At 48.6% G+C, this 12,012-nt stretch overlaps 1 protein-coding gene across 1 annotated transcript; it reads left to right on the plus strand.

Annotated features, from left to right (window-relative positions):
• Nucleotides 1-3,147: 3,147 nt before the first annotated feature.
• On the plus strand, nt 3,148-10,797 carry LOC121835209 (glucoside xylosyltransferase 1-like). Its single transcript, XM_042289193.1, has 3 exons — nt 3,148-3,343; nt 7,358-7,674; nt 10,594-10,797. Exons 1-3 carry the CDS (start codon nt 3,154-3,156, stop codon nt 10,795-10,797), a joined length of 711 nt encoding a protein of 236 aa, XP_042145127.1. The 5' UTR covers nt 3,148-3,153.
• The last annotated feature ends 1,215 nt before the right edge of the window (nt 10,798-12,012 follow it).

The raw sequence follows: 12,012 nt of genomic DNA on the forward strand, positions 1-12,012 counted from the left end.
TACAAAGATTCCACAATTATACCTTGCTTACCTTACATCCCCACTGAGCCGTACTACATATATTGATATATTAAATCTCAAAGAGCGATCGATATTTTTTGATCGAAATATATTTTTTCTAGGCCTAGCACAACCTATACGCTTTACCAGCGCATTAGCCACAGCCTGTACTATAACGGCAGTTTACTCCTACTTATCAAAACGTGCGGCATACATAACCGATTACTCACTCAGAGCATAAGAACAGATACCTACGGCATCCCACACTCAAGCGGGACATACCTTCTTCAAGGTATTAAATTCGAGATGCTAAAAATCGGGTCTATTCAAAACTGCCCCTCTACATACGCAGTGAGTGCCAAACTCATTATCAAATTTTGAAGACCACTGCTTTTCTCCTACACCTTATCTCACATTCCTCGGTACACTCGTACAAGATAAAACTGATCCCTTATGCTAAGTTTCCAAAACCTCCACTTAATTTGCATATTTTTGGCACAAAGTGGCATATAGTGGATGGTGTTTCGAAACACAGGTTGCTTGAAAGCTCCGTAAAGTTGGCTCCACCTGCGAAAATTCTAGGAATGTTCGGAAGGGAACGTTCTAAGAATGTTGCACATATGAATGTTCAAAGGGGAACGTTCCGAGAACATTGTGCATACGAATGTTCGCCAACAAACGTTTTTAGAATGTTGAGCAGCATACCTTGTAAGAAATGTTCGCATACGAACGTTCCTAGAACGTTCCGAATGGTGTTTAACGTTCTTTCAACATTCAGAACACCCAGGGAATGTTCGCACGACATTGGATGCTACGTGGGGATCGTGGCACATGTCTCTCGCGTTTCCGCAACAATGGTTGGCGGTTCTTGTAAAAAAAAACGCCTTAATCCAGGTGCTTTATGGAGAAGGGCCTCTCCTTGTTCGACGGTGCCCTCTGGTGTTTGTGATTAAAAACCAAAAAAAAACAAAAAAAAAACGGAAGGACAGAAAAGTGTGCAGAAAAGTGAACTCCTGTTCTAAAGAAAAGCAGGGTTTCACTAAAAAGCACGATGACCGATTCGTGAACTTTGTGTGGAGGGAGCTGCGTACTCGATTCCTCTCTCGTGCGGCAGGAGATACGTCGGGCAAACGGGGGGGTTGCCTCAATGATCGCTTGCGAGAACATAAGTATAACGCTTTTAGAGCTGTGTCAGGTCACCTTGGCCTGCATTGCCGTGACTGCTGCTGCACTCCCGTCTTCGGCAAGTGTGAAGTGATTAGGAAAAGTAAAGACAGACTCACTCGAGAAATTATTGAGGCGCGGGAAGTTGGAAAATCGGGGGAAAACTGTGTCAGCACTCCTTCACTATCTTTATCCGATAAGGAATGTTCCTCTTTAGACACACGGTGACAGCGCATAACGGTGATTAGGAAGCACGCGGCGTCCAAGATATGTATTTTATCTTTGTTTGTTTGTCATGACGTTACAGTATTTATACTTGATGTTAGCACGAATAAACTTTATTTGTAAGTCAGCGCCTTGTTCGTCTACGTTCTTGTTCTTGTCCGTGTCCTTGCGCTGTTCTAATGTTTAATCATGAAATACCAACTAGCCCAAACTTCTATGTTTGTGATAGTTCCGCGGTGATCGAACATTTATACAAATTTTAAAAGGAAAACCAGCCACGTATGAATGCAATGTTTTTTGTTTTCTTAGACCTCAGCTCCTGGGAGCCCGCTTCCGGCTTGAGCGGCGTCGCCGTCGGCGTAACCGCGCGTTGCATTCTGGGACGTTTCCCATATAGACGTCACACGTGACGTCACGAGGTTCACGATTGGCGTCATGGGGGCCACGAGTGACGTCGCGAATGACGTCATGAAGGTCACTTGTGAAGGTTACGACGGAGGTCACGACCTTTACGAGTGACGTCACGACGGTCACTGGGGTCTCGAGGGAGGAGGGAGGGAGGGAAGGAGTAGGAGGGGAGGACGAGGGGAGGAGAAAGAGGATGAAGGAGGAGGATAGAGGAGGAGGAGGGGAAGGAGGAGGGGAGAAAGAGGGCAGGAGGAGAGAGGGTACGCAGGAGGAGGAGAAGCATACCATCCTTTCCGTACCCTCCCCTCCTCCTCCTCAAGAGCTGCGCTCTAATTCATTATTACAGGGAATTGTAAACGTCTTTCCTTTTTTTATGCTAAGTGTCCATAGATTCAGTTATGGCCATAACTAGACTGTCTCAAAATGTGGTTTAAAGAGTGTTTGAAATTTTCACGCTTTGATGAATTTTAGTGTTGAGAATACTCCGGACGTTCGTAATCATAGCGCGCGAATAAACATTATTTTGTATCTACAGACGCTGACGATTCTTTTTTTTTTTTTCATTTTGGCAACCATGAATTGACGCATGGTAACCGCGGTCAATGAATATGTTTAATTAGGTGGCTTTAGACCGCATCATCGGAAGTGTACTGTCGATTTCCGTCTGATGACATTATAGATATAGACGATTCTTCCACTGCAGGCCGTTCCGCAGCCAGACTGTTGAATGAAACCAAGATCAAGCACGCAATGGGGTGCAGCAATGATAGCGGTCCTTGAGTCCGCTCGCCTTTTTTTCGCCAGCATTTCTACCGCCAACCTCGAGGATCGCTTCGTCCGACAGGCACGAGACGAAGGCTCTCGTGACCTAACTCGCGGCCGTCCATTTGGGACCTCTCTGATGCGGAGGGGAGGAATAGGACGGTGAGCACACCAGTCGAAGCCGCGCTCCAGGCCCCATTGCTTAGTATACCGCGTCAATAGCTCTCATGTTTTCCATCTTTTTGCCGACTGTAAGGGATACCGCGTAGTAGATGAGACTGGCGCATGACGTCATCGTTGGTGGATCCTTGACAAGCCCCCAAGCGGCAAACACGCCGAAGCTCGACGAGAGACGCGTCTGCCTTGGCGTCACTATGTGCTATTGTCGCGCAAGCCAGGGGGCGCTACGTGGACCCACTACTTACAGTGTTGGGAGAGGGAGACGCAGCCCTTGTCTTCTAGGTGCTACCTCTATAACCCACAAAACACTATCATACTCTCCCCCCCCCCCCCCCCAAAAAAAAAAGGGAAAAAAGGAGGACATGTACATTGTGATATTTGATGTCGATTTCAGTGCGGCGTTACTTGCAGGAGATGCTACCGAACGAGGATGCGGTTTTGTACGTGGACGCTGACACCCTCTTTTTGAGCCCTGTCGAGGAACTCTGGAGCGTCTTCGAGAGGATGAACGAGAGTCATCTCACCGCCCTTACTTATGAGACTGAGGACGTGCGTACCAACTGGTACCAACAGCATGGCAAACACCCTTACCCTGCACCTTTCGGTACGTATGTACATACACTGCGGGACAATAGAAACCTTTAGCAAACCGTTGCCGTGCTCCGTGTATCGCACTAGCGGAGCCTTTGAAGCATGCCTTCAAGCGCGCCCGGGTCGTACCGTGACCGCGGGGCGCGCGCAAAAAAGAATGTTTCAAAGGCCCCCTTGGTGCGGTAAGCGGAGCACGGCAACGGTTTGCAAAAGGTCCCTAATGTCAGCACGGTTATGCCATGGCCGCTTTTTCTCATGTTGCACAAAAAGGGTATTAGCATGCATTAAATTTTATCATTTAGGTTGGTGCGCTTTCGACCACTCTAATGGTTTTGCTGAGGACAGCCAAAGTCACACTGCCTATATAATGCGGAAAATAAACGGTGTCTGCCGCAGATATAATAACTGAATTGTCTGGAAACACCCCCCAAGCATTCACGAAGGTTGTTTGCTTCATACATTCATACATCGCTTGTCCGCGCCAACAGTGTCACGCAGTACACTAACTTGTGGTTTCTTTAAAAGAAAAACAAAAACAACAGCTTTGTCTAATCTATTGTATTTTTTTTCGCTTTTCAGAGAAAAGTAAACAATTAATGCCGCTCTGAAGAGCGGCATTAATTGCCTTTGCGTTTATACAGTGTAAGGCTGGTCTGCCTCTGAGTTAGGGCGGCGGAGGTTTACACTGTATATAAGATATTTATCTAATGCAGTACGGCTGCTAGCCTCGGTTCTTGAACATGTGTCACGCAGTAGTGGTACACGACAGCATCGCGATACGATGCTCATGAAGATTGAAACGGGCAGGGGTGGGAATTTGTAACTTTCGTGGCCTGTGGGGGGCGCCTTAGTTGCTATCAAAATGGCTGTCATCTAGATGATCGCCGTAGGACATTTTCACCATTTAAACTTTCTCAGCCAGAGCTAAAATGAATAAGAATAACAATTGTCTCTCTACCTGCACCACCAAAAGGTATAAATTGGTTTAAACCAATAAAAAAGAAATAAATAGTGTCTAATATGACCCAACTTTTTTTTTAACCTCGGAGTTGTTAAGGGCTAGTTTCTCCAGAATCGTGTCCGGTACCAAACGAATGTCGGCACCCGTGGTTGACACAACACTCTGGTTGCCGCCGTCGCTCATATATGGCGGCAGCAGTCCAGAGCGTTGTGTTCGCCGGTTGTCTGCTTGTCAACACTGATCTCAATGACAATTGCTGGATCACGCTTGCCGCTCCCGCAAGTGAAGCCACCGGACGCAACCCCGCTGGGATACGATTTCCCGTTTTCCTAGCCTTTTGCTGCGGTTCTCCAGCGTGCTGTAGATGCGTTTTCTACTGGTTCGTCGTCATTCGCCGAGGAAGTTTTTTGAGACTCTGTGTATTGTTGAGACTTGCCGTTGTGAACACGTGGAAAATTTTACGAAAGTGCAGTGTCGCAGGAAAAAGGCACAACGCGTCGAAAGGAAGGGCTGGCGGCGTGTTCAAAGCTTCCTTGGCACGCCGAAGTGCCGTGTCTCTGTGCCTTCGCGCGCTTGGATACCGACCAAGAACCGACGCCGTGTGAATGTGTTTAGCGAGTGCAATGTGCGTGAAGCCGTATCAAAAGGTACAACTCGTCGAAAACGTGTCGCCGGTCTCGCGGCGTGATCAAAGCTTCCTTGGCACGCCGACTGATGCATCTTTGTGCCTTCGCACGCTTGGATACCGGGCAAGCATTGACGCCGCACCAAAGTTCTGAACGTGTGTCGCGCGTAGAGGCCTTTAGATCATTTGTATATATACATATATATATATATCGGCCACGGAGTTCCGGATCGTCCAGGTGTTCCGGTGAGTTGCTATCAATAAAAGGGGGGGAGATCTGTGCGTGTTCTTATGTACTATTAACCATGGCTATTTTCCAAATCTACTCTAATGGATTACGTGGGAGCATGAATAGGGCAACGTTGTGGAGCCAGGGGGGTTTTCGAAAGCAAAAGTACAAGACGGCGAGAATGAAAATCTTTGAAGCGCGGCCGATATGGTCGTGTGCAATCTGTTGACCAATTACAATTAGGCGAGCCGCGCTCAAACGTCAAGTGCAATTAAGTAGGTTGATAATAAGCCAGCACTGATCAGCGATGAGGAGCTGTTGTGCACGGTATTGTGTAAATCGTCTGAGGACGAAAAAAAGACGTACCTTCCCCCCATCTTCCGTCGCTAGTGGACGCTGGATTAAGCTCGTTCCTAAGCCGCGAGGGGAAAAGACGCTGATCCAGAGGCACGAACAGCTTCACGCACATTGCACTCGCTAAACACATACACACGGCGTCGGTTCTTGGTCGGTATCCAAGCGTGCGAAGGCACAGAGACACGGCACTTCGGCGTTCCAAGGAAGCTTTGAACACGCCGCCAGCCCTTCCTTTCGACGCGTTGTGCCTTTTTCCTGCGACACTGCACTTTCGTAAAATTTTCCGTGTTCACAACGCCAAGTCTCAGCAATACACAGAGTCTCCAAAAAACGTCTTCGGCGAATGACGACGAACGAGTAGAAAACGTGTCTACAGCACGCTGGAAAACCGCAGCAAAGGCTAGCAAAAACGGCAAATCGTATCCCAAGCGAGTGAAATCCGGTGGCTTCACTTGCGTTGCAGCGAACAAGCGGGGAAGCGCGATCCAGCAATTGTCATAGAGATCAGTGGCTTGTCAACGTCGCTCATAGATCGCGGTAACCTTTACAGCCTCGGAAACCACACAACTGGTTGCTGCTGTCGCTCATAGATGGCGGCAACATTTCTTCGGAGCAAGAAGAGCGGGAACGGAACGATCGGCGATGTGTGCAGCAGCGCGAGTGGTTGCACAACCGCCGTGAGGCCGCTATCGCCTAAAGTTCCACCGCGTCGAGCACTTCGATTCCCTTGCGAAAAAAGAGCAGATCGCTCGCCTGGAAAGCCACCGCCGAGAACAGAAGCTACAGCTCCGTTGCTCTTCCTTCTTCACCGAAGTGGAAAGGCTGACAGTTTTACTGGAAAGCCAATCAACAAAGAATTTGCTCGGGACGCGGCAGATTCTACGTTCCTTAAGTCGTCGGTGAAGAGCAGGACGAGGTTGGGTCTGTGTCGCGTAGGTAATTTAGTTTTGTGAAATACGAGAGATATAAGAGCCGTACTTAATAGTTCAACGCCAGGAAGTGTCAAAGCCGGGGTCACACTGCTGATACATCATACAAAAGACAGGCAGAGAAATTCAAACGGCAGTCACCGCAAGATCCGTGCTTCGAATGCCCCATGACAATTCGTTCAAGGTGAGACTTAGGCACACAGAATTGGAACCACGGATATTGCGGTGACTCCTGTTTGCAGACTGTCTTTTGTATAATGTATGAGCGGTGTGACCCCGGCTTCAGCAAGCACCCTCGTTTGGAAGCCGATAATCCAGGAGCTAGGGAGCGCGATTCTCACACCGCGGTACCACCGTCGGTGAAAGTTGCGAATAGACCGATATCTGTGAGCGTTCTACGCATGTGTGACGCTAAACAACTGTAGTTTAAAGGGGACACGCGCCAGTGAACGAGATTGCTCATGCCGTCTTGTACTCGGCTCACGCAGAGCTCCAGAGAAGCATTCGCGCGTGTATAGAGGCAGTTCCCATTATTCATACCAGCAGCGGTGGCATTATAAAAGTAACTGGTGAGATCGGTATATTGGACCAAGGATGCATGGATTTAGCATGCGCGAGGTTTCGCTTCATGTTCTCTGAGCTGCGGTGCAATTTCTTTGATAAATTTAGCGGAAACTATTTTCCTCTGAATATAGCGGGGTGATCTCTCCGCTAAACGTCACGCTGTCACGTGACATCACGTAGCATCATGACGTGATTCTATTACGTCACGTGACTCCCTGGCGTAGCGTGACACCATTATGGCACGTCACGTTGTGGCGTCACACGAATCCATGCATGGTTAGTTTGATGACGTGTTGTCGGTGCTCAGCAGAGCGTACCGATGGAAGACGCGCGCAGCAACCGGGATTTTTTTACTACCCCAGGAGTGAACGCCGGCGTGATGCCCATGAACCTCACGCGCATGCGGAGCTTTGACTGGGTGTCGCGCATGGCGCCCCTGATGGAGGAGTACACTGGCCGGATCCCCTGGGCCGACCAGGACTTGCTGAACATCCTCTTCAGCGCCCACCCGGACAAGATGCTCCTGTTGACATGCAGGTGGGGCTACCGCCAGGACAACTGCAGGTTCCACGAGTCGTGCTCGGGAGAAACGCCCGCCATGTTGCACGCGAACCGAAAGTGCTTCATCGCCCCGGACAGGGCACCCGCCTTCTCTGCCATCCACCGGGTCATGCGGAAGGTACGCGAGCCATGCTGTCTTCAAACAGACTAACATACAGGTAGAGAAACATACAAAACAAACACGACACGCAGTGTGTTGAGCTGTGATACGGCTGAAATGTGGCTCGAGCATGCTCTGTGTACGTAAATGTGGTTGAAGATTATCTGTGCCAAGCGAGCGCAACAACACACCTCATGTCAAGCACGTAGCCAGGGGGGAGGCCCATGGGGCCCGCCCCCCCCCCCCCTCCCCCCGAAATCGTCCGTTTTGCTGGGACCTCCTATCCCCCCTCCCCCTCATACAGCATTTTGTGATGGGTGCCCCCCCCCCCCCCCCCCCCCCCGAAACAAAATTCTGGCTACGTGCCTGCCTCATGTGCATGACGTAGTTGGAGACATCCTAAGGAAGGGAGGGCATGGTGTGTCCTGAACATATTATTATCGCTTGCGGCGTTACTCAATAATTACGCCGAAAAAGAATCACGAGGGAAGAAGTGGTAATATAAGAAGCGAAGCGGTTCTTCAGCTGTCAGTTACTTGACATATTACTTATCCCCGGTCTTTCTCAACCGTAATTCAGCCGGTGTAAATAATTGACCTTATAAGCGAACCTTTTGCTTTCACCACACTCCTGCCCTGCTCATCAGCCGGTATATTATCTGGTTGGAAGTCACTGGTCTCAAATTTACCACCATTGGGGATTTTTCTTAAATTCGTGTTTTAATACTGGTCCCTATGAACTTCATATAGCTTTAACCTACGAGTGACGGTAGGGCGCTACAGTCTAGCATGACAGTTTATGATGTAAATGAATACAAAAACACATGTTGCGTTAAAACACATATTATAAATAGCGAGTGATATCAGGGCCGTATACCATTCGCGAACTGTCACATGGTCACATTTCAGGACGACCGCTGCTGAGTACACGAGACTCGCTTCCATAATGAGTTCGTGCATGGGAACTCAATCGTAGCTGCTTTTGGCACGACTGAAACGCCGTAAAAAGGTCAAATATAAAATATAAATTAATCATGTTGCCTGTGTCCTTGGTCAGTGGAACGTTAGTCAGCGGAAGCGGGCATCCGAGTGTCTCCACTGCATATGAAACATGGAGACAGTGCAATGCGACTGCTGGTCTGGGGTTGCTATCGTGCCTCACGCTGTAGTGATAGCAGATCGCACACGGCGGTACGATGCATGCTTATTCAGATGGAAACGGGCATTTCCACCCTAATTCCGAGTATTAAATCCAGGAATCCTATGTCTTGCAGAGGGAGCATTGGCTTTCAGTACTCTGAGCAGATGTGCGGTAACACAATCGGTTATCGATCCTCCCAGGAATACGAAATTGTATTTACTGAAAAGTGCACAAACAAGGTTGATATCTACATGCGTTAATACATACGCATTCGTTTTTCTCCCATTACAATGTGTTACATCATACAATAAAAAAACAATAACAACTACTAACAGTGATAAGAAAAGGGCGATCTGGTACATGCGTGGCTTTCATTCAGATTTGGTACCAAAGACGATGCCGTAGATGCCATTTTACATCGGATTTGAAGCGTGGAATCCGGCGAAGACGGCTTTAATATGCTCAGTCCACCCCAAACCTAGCAGCGCGGTGGAAATACGATGTTCCTTGGACCAATCGCACGCCTATCTTTGCCCACGTAATCACATTCCCAAGCGCAGGAAACGGAATCACGTGAGAAGAGGGAGGCGGTTGATTGCTTAGGGGTGAACGGAGTTTGGGCGAGGAGATTGAGCGATAAGGGGCGCTACGTGCAGTTTGTTTTCCGCGTAGTTCAGCGTAATTCTGCGCTTACCGACACAAGGCAAGTGCAGTGGATTCTTTACTTCATCTCTCTCGATTGATCGCGGGGCAAGGATTAATCAAGACTCGTGCCCAATGTTTTGCTGCGTCCGCGTTCGGCTTCACTGATTGAACAAGAGCCCCAGCCGACCGTTGGCGCGAAGTTCGGCTACGTGAGTCGAGCCAATGTCGAACTCTGCGTCAAAACACAAACAAATATTTTGTGGCGCTGTTGTGGTCCTCATTGGTGTAATTCTTAATTCAGCCACTGGGGGTGCGAAGGTTCGACCTCCTTCCCAATAGAAGGAGCAATTCCCATCCAACATCTGCGTCCCTTTATATTCAACTGTATATTTAAGGCTCTTTCAACGTGAAAACTAGATTTTTTCTTTTTCGAATACGTTAGAAAAATAGCGAATGAGCATAATCATCATTGTGGCGTTTAATGTCGATAAAACTTTCCGTGTGGCACGGTCTTCGAGAAAAATCTAATTTGTAATCGAAAGGACGTTAACTGAGTTTATCACCAACGCTTTAGGTTCCCCAAACAGCTTGGGGCGTCGCACTGGCCAAGCGCGGACCTTCTGCGCATGCACATTACGACATCCCAAGCTGGTTCGGTGACCCACAGTACTGGTGGCCCCTATTATAAAACCCTCTATAAACTTTCCCGCGTGAAAGGGATATCAGTCTGGGTCAGTTAATGCTCTTGTGTCCGTGCTATCGGGTAGGTGCAACACCTCGAGCACGGAGGCATCGCCGGATTGACAACCATCAAAATCCAATCAAAATGTAGTATTATGGACGACCATACGACACTTATTGCCGTTCGTAGAGTGCAATACGCTCAAGCTTGTCCATTAATTATCCTACACTCGGTGTCGTGCATGGACCTTTAGACACACGCGGTTGTCCATAGACCGTGAGACACACATGGTCATTCGTAGACTGCAAGACGCATACGCTTGCCTATAGACTGTAAATTACTATGATAGTTCATAGACTTAAAACATTTATGGTCGTCCATAGCGAGAGTCGTTCTGCTGCGGGCTCTTACGGTGAAAACCCCGAGCAACAAGGACAACAGGCATGCATTTCTCTCGTGTCTCTTCACAGTACGAGCTCGGCACGAGCCTGGAGAGGAATTTTATTGATCCATTGGAACGCGAGCTGCGTGGGGCCTGGAGACACGAGTGCGTGGACGCGTTCCTGCTCCACTCCAAGCAGTGGCGGATCCTCGCTCGGCAGCTGGACAACGAACGAGGCTTCAATGACGACGTTACCAATGCAACATCATCTTGGACAACATATAGGAAATAATAATAAACATAATCAGAAATAATTATGGGATACAAACAAGTTTCCATGCTTTTCTGTTCACATTTCACTTCGCGGACACGGGGGTTGTAAATAAAGTTTTTCTTTCTCTTTTTCCCTCTCTCACCTTCAACTTTTGTGTACTCCGTTCACTTCTAAATTTACTACTTACATTTTGGGCGGTATTACATAATGTTCTATTTTCCCATGTGGCATCGAAGTGTTAACACATGAAAATCTCAAATCACACAAACTAGGTATGATTTGCCGCACGTCACATTGTTTACGCGGAGTTTTGCGGTGTAACGAGCCTGGGTAATTTCGCTCAGGCCACTAAAGCAGTAAGGGGTGGATAGGAAGATGTAGTATCAATGATTCAAACGAGATAAAGAGAACGGAGTCTCACACCGACGCCGACATCACATTCCAGTGGCCCGTTGATCCGAGGCGTCGCCTTTCTTGCGCACACCCCATCGCGCATGCGCGACACCGGTTGGGGGCCGCTAAGGGCGCTTCGGTTGGTAAACATGAGTTGGAGGAAAGGGGAAAAGCAACCTTGGGGAGGAAAACCTGCGAGCTCAGCGTGGGAAAAATAGCCTAGCTGCCTTCATGGTAGCCGAGAAATAGGGAAAACAACCGTAGGCAAAACACTCGGGGGTTGGAAAATCACGGCGGTCAACTTCGAAGCTTAACACCTCACGATGTCACACGACCAAGTGGCCACGACCGACGACCACGGTCTCCATCAGGGCACGACCGGTCGGGATTCTGGCGCTACGCGCTTTTTGCGTCAAAGCACGGTCGGGCTTGACATCTGGAACTTCTTGATGTTCGCACCGTTATGCGTTATGCGAAAACATAGGTATCAAACTGAGAAAAAAAATTCACAAAACGTACCTCCCCTCCCCCCCCCCCCCCCCCCCCCAAAAAAAAAAAAGTTACGAGGTTGTTTGCGCCGGAAAAGTAAGCTACCCATCGCCGAACACTCAGTCTCCGCCCTAATGTAGCTCTAGCAGTCCGAAGTAGACGCCGAAGTTTTTGCTCGTGAAGCCGTTCTTTTTTTTTTAAGTTTGTATCGAAAAATGGCGGACGACTGAGCTTTCAAATGCAGAAAGCTGAATGACGTAAATCCCCCCCCCCCCCCCAAAAAAAAAAAAAGAAAAAAGAGAAGAAAAACAGGGCGGAACCAGGCCACATTTTGCCCATTGAAATTCCCAG

The sequence above is a fragment of the Ixodes scapularis genome, unplaced genomic scaffold (assembly GCF_016920785.2).
Source record: "Ixodes scapularis isolate PalLabHiFi unplaced genomic scaffold, ASM1692078v2 PGA_scaffold12__126_contigs__length_90152505, whole genome shotgun sequence".
Lineage (NCBI taxonomy): Eukaryota > Metazoa > Arthropoda > Arachnida > Ixodida > Ixodidae > Ixodes > Ixodes scapularis.

Bases quoted from the DNA above. Each gene is read 5' to 3' on its own strand.
- LOC121835209 (XM_042289193.1), top strand. From the start codon at position 3,154: ATGCTACCGAACGAGGATGCGGTTTTGTACGTGGACGCTGACACCCTC. The intron at 3,344-7,357 runs GTACGTATGTAC...TTACTACCCCAG, and splicing joins CCCTTACCCTGCACCTTTCG to GAGTGAACGCCGGCGTGATG. The intron at 7,675-10,593 runs GTACGCGAGCCA...GTCTCTTCACAG, and splicing joins TCCACCGGGTCATGCGGAAG to TACGAGCTCGGCACGAGCCT.